This window comes from Babylonia areolata, chromosome 1, assembly GCF_041734735.1.
Source record: "Babylonia areolata isolate BAREFJ2019XMU chromosome 1, ASM4173473v1, whole genome shotgun sequence".
In the NCBI taxonomy this organism is placed as follows: Eukaryota; Metazoa; Mollusca; class Gastropoda; order Neogastropoda; family Buccinidae; genus Babylonia; species Babylonia areolata.
In genome coordinates this window covers 17,626,269-17,633,768 of record NC_134876.1, presented here as the reverse complement: position 1 = coordinate 17,633,768, position 7,500 = coordinate 17,626,269, and the positions used below count along the sequence as shown (strand labels likewise).

At 42.9% G+C, this 7,500-nt stretch overlaps 1 protein-coding gene across 4 annotated transcripts in view; it reads right to left on the bottom strand.

Annotated features, from left to right (window-relative positions):
* LOC143280207 (glutamine--fructose-6-phosphate aminotransferase [isomerizing] 2-like) overlaps nucleotides 1–7,500 on the bottom strand; it is a 98,143-nt gene that overhangs the window by 65,133 nt on the left and 25,510 nt on the right. For all 4 annotated transcript variants that reach the window (XM_076584844.1, XM_076584850.1, XM_076584834.1 and 1 more), the window contains exons 2-3: nucleotides 5,218–5,325; nucleotides 3,966–4,055 (exon numbers count right to left, since the gene is read on the bottom strand). In XM_076584844.1, the coding sequence (XP_076440959.1) occupies nucleotides 3,966–4,055; nucleotides 5,218–5,325 (198 nt within the window). The remainder of the gene's footprint in view (nucleotides 1–3,965; nucleotides 4,056–5,217; nucleotides 5,326–7,500) is intronic.

Here is a 7,500-nt window from a genome sequence, read left to right as displayed (position 1 = left end):
GTTTCAGGTTCTGTTTCTCAAGGAGGCATCACTGCGTTCGGACAACTCCATATACGCTACACCACATCTGCTAGGCAGATGCCTGACCAGTAGTGTAACCCAACGCACTTGTCAGGACTTGAGTGCATGCTTATATATTGTGTACCTATCAGAGTGGATTTCTTTTCACATAATGTTGCAAGAGGACGACACCCTCGTTGCCATGGGTTCTTTATTAGTGCGCCAAGTGCCTGATGCACATGGTGACCTCGGTTTATCGTCTCAATCCGAATGGCTAGACGCTCAGTTTGAATTTCCAGTCAAACTTGGGAGGGAGGGAGGGCGAGAGAGGAATTCGAACCCACACCCTCACGGACTGTCTGTATCGGCAGCTGAGCGTCTTAACCACTCTGCCACCCCCCCCTCCTTGACTGCTGAACCCCGGTGAGATGAAACAAGTGTGTTACGAATTTGACTAGAGCAAGAACTACGTCTTGTGTGCTGAAGCTGTGTGACTGATTTTATAGCTGAACAAAAGTAAAGCGATCCCAAAGAGGAAGAAGTCTAAAATAAAGAAGCTGTTACGGCTGTCATCCTGACCTGTAAACCTCAATCTTATCTCAGGCAACAAAAGCCCTTCACTGATGAACACCCGTGTCAGCAGCAGTCAAACGGTTAACATCACATTCACAACTTGCAATGTAATTGCAATGTTTTTAAAAGCGAATATGTGAAATGCTTTTATTTGAGAACATGTGTTTATTACTCTTGTTTAATCAAGTTATCCGCGTGTGTGGGGTGGGGGTGGGGGTGGGGTGGGGGGGGTGCGGTGCGGGTGTGTGCTGATTATCTGGTTGTGGTTTTCCGCAATTCATCTTTATTCTTATCTTATCTGTCTATTATCATCAATGTGCAGTATAGTAGGCTATGTTTATAATTATATTCAAATAATGTTTCTTAATTCTTTCTGTTTTTACATTAAGAATACTAGTTATTACCTGCAGTGTGTGGATGTATGTATGAAACGATGTATGTGATATTTTTTTTACATTTGTATCTTCGTAATATTTGTTGGGGCTGTTGTTGGCTTTTACAGTTATGGTCCCCATGTTGTTTACTGTCTATGTTGTGATAATGCACCTGACCAAATTTCTCCAGTTGGAGATAATAAAGTTATTCTTATCTTATCTTATCTTATCTCCCATCTGGGAGTGCTTTGGTTTGCGAAAGGTTTGCTTGAGATTCGTTTGTTAAAACAAAATCATAATACCGGGGCTGGATGGAGAAAAAAAAAAGCATATATTTCACGAGTGTGTATGTGTGCGTGTGTAATTTCATATATTAATGTGCACATGTATGTGTCCAAAATTCATCGGCAGCTGTGTTTATATGGTTTTCGATTTATATTTACCCCCCCCCCCCCACCCACCCACCCCGCTCACACCCACCCCACCTACCTCCAGTATTCCTTGTGAACACCGGTACACGTGGTAATAAGGACATATTCTATTCTATTCTATTCTATATTGTACAATTTCCTATCTCATTCCTGAAATGAAGCAGCATTCCGGTTTGATTTGATTTATGCTCGTATGTGTGCGTGGTCTGTGTTATCTTGTTTTGAACATTTGAAAAAAAAAAAAATAAAAAAAAAAACTGGGGGGGGGGGGGGGGGGGGGGGGGGGGGGGGGAGACCCTCTATGTGTCTACGCCTGTCTATCTTTCGTGTCTGTCTATCGATCTGTTTGCGTTAGAAGGGGTATGGGTGTGGTGGGAAGAGAAATGAGGTTTGGGGCCGGGGACATGGTGAGGGAGGTTGGTGGGGGGGCGGGGGCGGGGTAGGGGGGGGGTACATTCGTTTTCAATGCACATCATAACTACGTTGTTCAGCACGTACACAAGTTACAACGCCCACTATTCTTTACTATGACGGATGTTGTTATAATATCCCAACATCTACCTTGTTATTTCGACATCTTCCCGGACTGACAAGTACACAGGCATATTAATATATTATGATATTCAGTTTGCTGAATACAACAATACCAAAAGGTTTATCAAAAATTAATTTTTATTTTATTTTATCGAGCCTGACCAGTCGCAGTGATTGTGTCCCCAACACATCTTTCAGCTGATTATATTTCAATATATTTCTTTATTTTTGTTCATTTTTTTGTCGAATTGATTTGTGTTTACCTAGAACAAGACGTTGGGTTAATGAGCAGGTCAGGCATTTGCGGTTTTTTGTTTTGTTTTCGTTTGTTTGTTTGTTATTTGCTGCATATTTTACAATTATTTGCTTATTTATCATCATTGTTGTCTTTTTAGTGTGTGTGTGTGTGTGTGTGTGTGTGTGTGCGCGCGCGCGCGCGCGCGCGCGTGTGCGCTTATAGTTGACTTCATCAAGATTTTGCGCCTTATAAATATTATTATTATTAGTAGTAGTAGTAGTATCTTTTATGTATTTATCTAATATTTATTTATTCATTTTATTTGTTTTTTGTTGTTGTTTTTTTCTCTCTTTTTTCTCAACGCCACACTAAGCGCGTTGGGTTACGCTGCTCGTCAGGCATCTGCTTGGCAGATGTGGTGTAGCGTATATGGATTTGACCGAACGCAGTGACCCCTCCTTGAGCCACTGATACTGATACTGATACTGTTTTTTTTCGCAGATACTGTGTAGTGTTTATGCATCGTTTCGCCCTCTTTGACAACACCCTCTTTCAAACTGAAACCGAAAACTGAAACTGAAAACTGACTGGTCATACGTACGGTGCAGACACACACAAACCCTGTTGATCTGACTTCAACGGCAATATTTATTTCCAAGTTTCCCAAGCATGCAAAGACAAATAAGCTACAGTTCAAATAAAAAGGTTTATTCAGCAACTTGAATCATGTGGTCGCAGTCACAGACCGACTGTGGGCGCAATGATACACAATCCCTGCAATTTTCTTCAAAATATTTTATTTCATTTTTTTTTAGCTGAACAGGATACGGGCAGTTTCCATTCGCACGTGAACACCGTGGTACAAACGCACCACCGTGAATAGATAGATCCGCCTGATATTTTCAACACAAAACAGCGACGCCGGTTTTTTTTTTGTTTTTTTTTTTTGTTTTTTAAAGCGTGTGTGTGTATGACGCAATTGTACCACCGCCTTCGGTCAGTTTCAATGTACTTGTTTTCAGTGTGTCAACATAATAGACTAAATTACAACAGTTTCTTTTTTTTTTTCTTTTTTTTTTTTTAGCACGCCTAGTGAAATCTTCCTTATCTTATTTCTTATTATTATTTCTTCTCAGTCCCCGCCCCCCCCCCTTTTTTCTATTTTTTTATCACGATACTGCTACAAAACTGCAACACCAAAATTTATCTAACATCGAGCAAACACACCAAGATTTATTTGACATCGATCTAAGTCTTGCAATTCACGGAGTGATCACCAGGGAAAATAACATCTCCTGTGTGTGTGTGTGTGTGTGTGTTTGTGTGTGTGTGTGTGAACTAAACGAATCTTTATTTCACGAGGGTAGTGGAGTAAGCAAGCATACCTGAGTTGTAACATCCAGCCCTCAGGGGACCCCCCCCCCCCCCCCCCAAGGAAAAATACCCCCCCCCCAAAAAAAAAAAAAAAAAACAACAACAAAAAAAACAAAAAAAAACAAAAAAACAACAACAAACAAACAAAAACAACAAAACAAAACAAAACGAAGAACGACGAAGTAAAGGCACACACACACACACACACACACACACACACACACAATTGCATATGAAAATAAAAGGCATAAATGTACATGTGTGTGTGTGGACGGGGTGGGGGTGGGGGGCGGTGCGGGACGGTGTGGGGCGTTGTGGTGTGGTGTGGGGTGTTGCGGTGCGGTGTGGGGCGGTGTGGTGTGGTGTGGGGTGTTGCGGTGCGGTGTGGGGCGGTGTGGTGTGGTGTGGGGTGTTGCGGTGCGGTGTGGGGCGGGCTGTTACCTCCAATCTCCTCCTCCAGCCTGGCGACCTTGCCGGTCTGTTTGATGATCTGGGGCTGGCTGCCCTTCGTCGCACCCTCGATGGCAATGCCTGTGCACACACACACACACACACACACACACACACACACACACACACACTCACAGACAAACACACACACACCAACACGCACACATATACACACTCACAAACACACACACACACACACACATACACACTCACAGACAAACACACACACACGCACACAGAGGCACACACACACATAAAACATACACCCAAACATACACACACAGAGGCACACACATACACACACACACATAAAACATACACCCAAACACACACGCAGAGGCACACACACACACATGCATACATTACATATATATATGATGAAAGTCCAGGGTGATTAATCAGCTAGAAATGGAGACGCTGACAGCACAGCAAAGGTATCTGCATAACCATAAAAAAAAAAAACATTGACAGTGAGCCAACGTGGCACACAAGAACACACAGACACGCGCGCACGTACACACACGCACACACTGCAGACATGGATGCAAATATGATATGCCACGCACCGTCGCCGGATAAAATTTTTATTACCGTGAACAACTGATAAGCTGTTGAACAGGAGAACTCCAAACATATCTGTTATCGTTTTAATTTGTTGCTGTTGTTGTTGTTGTTGTTGTTGTTTTTCCCTACACCTTTTTCAAAGTCAAGGCAAAAACACATCCACAACAGACCTTGTGATCAAGGATATAAAATCTATCTATGATGCCATCATACTACTTAATATATTCCGTTTTTATCAACACACACACACACACACACACACACACACACATGTAACATTTTACGTGAATGACCGTTTGCTGATGTTTAGTACAGAGTGCAGTTGTTGTTTCTGTTAGATGGTACATCAACCTATTCATTTCCTTTTTTTTTTTTTTTTTTTTTTTACTAAAGAAAAGAAAAAAAAAAGAATACACCTAAGCTGATATTAGGCACAGAGTGCAGTTGTTGTTGTTGTTTTTTTTAATCTAATTTTATCGTGTTTTTTTTAATTTTAAATTTTTATTATGGTACCTTTATTGTATGCAGACTCTTTTTTTCTTACTAAAGATAAGAAAACAAAAAGTTAAAAAAAAAAAGAAAGAAAGAAAGAAGGAAACAATATTAAAGAATTGAAAAGAAAAAGAACCCCGCCATGAGATAACCTTTCCGACTAAAGGCACTAAGGTGAGATACTGACCTGCAGAGTCATATCCCCTGTATTCCATCCGCTTCAGCCCATTGATGAGGATCTCCAGAATCTCCTTCCTCTTGGCCGGCACCAGGAAGTTCAGGTACGCGAAGATGCCTGCAACACACGCACGCACGCACGCACACACACACACACACACACAGGCACGTACGCACGCACACACACATACGCACGCACACACACATACGCACGCGCACACACACACACATTGAGACATTACCAATCACTGTCGTGAAGCATAGGTATGGACGTCAATCTGTCTGTCTGTTTTTCTCTCTCTTTCTCCCTCTCTACCTGCCCCCTCTCCCCCCCCCCTCTCTCTTATCGTGCATGCGTAGTAGAAAATAATTATAAATAATTATTTAAAGGGAGAAAGGATGGTGGAGGATGAAAGGCCAGATGGAGAAACAGACAGACAGACAGAGACAGAGAGAGACAGAGAGAGGAGTGGCAGTTGGAGAGGGAGAGAAAAGGGAGAGAAAGGGAGAGTGATGGAGAAAGATTGAGATAGCGAAAGAGAGGGGAAGGGAGAGACAGACAGACAGGCAGACAGACAGAGAGAGAGGAGCAGACAGACAGACAGATAGATACTGACACACTGACAGCGACACAAGTTTAACTAAGGCCATTGGCCTTATTACTGAAGGAGTCAATTAAGGGGGCTACAGTGGAGCGATTCGACAGACAGACAGAAACAGTAAGATTTAAGACATCGAACTGCGGCTGACTAAAGCAGGTGGCGAGGTCAATTACACACCAACAGCCTCAAGATCACGTTCTTTTCCGGAGGGGGGGGGGGGGGGGGAGAGGAAAATGAAATAATCAACGTATGCAACACCTGTACATATATCTTTAAGAAGGGGTAAAAAAAAAAAAAAGTTTTAAAAAAGTGTAGCAGGTACTGATCGATACTGCTTCCAGTTTCAATATGCATCACGGTTTAATTCGTCCTTGGGTCTATTCAGAACCCTAGTGCATTGCTGTCGTTTGAGTGTGATCGCAGGTGCTTCTGACTCGGCGTGTGTGTGTGCGTGTGCGTGTGTGTGTGAGCGTGTGTGTGTGTATGTGCGTGTGTGTGTGTGTGTGCATGTGTGCGCAAGCGGCCGCGTCAGTATGTGTATGTGCGCCGGCGCGCGTCAGTATGCATGTCTCCGGTGTGAGCGTGTGCACAGTGCGCGTTTGTGCGTGCCTGCGCGTGCATGTGTGTTTGTTGAGAGTGTGGCAGGTGGGTGCGTCAGATTTATACGTTTGTGCATGTCGTATTTTGTTTCGTTTATGACATGATCTTTTTAGCCGGTATGGACAGCACGTGCAGCTCTGATTAATTTTGGAGGTGCGAACTACAGAAGTATTCAACCATCATTGGTATTATCGTTAATGATGAATAGCTCATAGCTTTGGGTCGTGGAGGTGCGGGGTGTAGGTGGTGGTGGGGGTGTGGGTAAAGCGAAGAAAAATAACATCGTGATCGAACAAATGGACCAAAGCTCAAGTGAACCAGAAATGAACGGAATAGCCGAGTGGTTAAAGCGTTGGACTTTCAATCTGAGGGTCTCGGGTTCTACTCTCGGTAACGGCGCCTGGTGGGTAAAGGGTGGAGATTTTCCCATCTCCCAGGTCAACATATGTGCAGACCTGCTTATTTCCTGAACCCCCTTCGTGTGTATACGCAAGCAGAAGACTAAATACGCACATTAAAAATCCTATGATACATATCAGCGTTCGGTGTGATATGGAAACAAGAACATATCCAGCATGCACACCTCCGAAAACGGAGTATGGCTGCCTACATGGCGGGGTAAAAACGGTCATACACGTACAAGCCCACTTGTGTACATGAGTGAACGCAGAAGTTGCAGCCCACGACCGAAGAAGATAATTATGCAAGTCAGGACGTGTCACTCTGTACAGACAACGCTGGTAGTTACCGTTCTTTCTCTCCCTAATGACGCATGTCAAAGACCTGCAGCCCAAATGTCTAAACTTTCATGTACGGTATTTTCACAAATCAAATTCTTAGACTCTCCGCCATAATTATTCGCTCTTGCCCAGTCACCCTACCCCCCGCATAGCTTTTTTAATTTGTGATAATTATTGTTTATTTGCATTCAAACTTCTCTCTCACTCTTTTTTCTCAGCACTTGAATCACTAACCACTGATGTATCAAAACAACAACAAACAACAAACAAACAACAATAACAAAACCTGAAGTACGGCGTGTATAAACATTTGAATAACTGAAAAATATGTTATTATTTGGCATTGCTGAA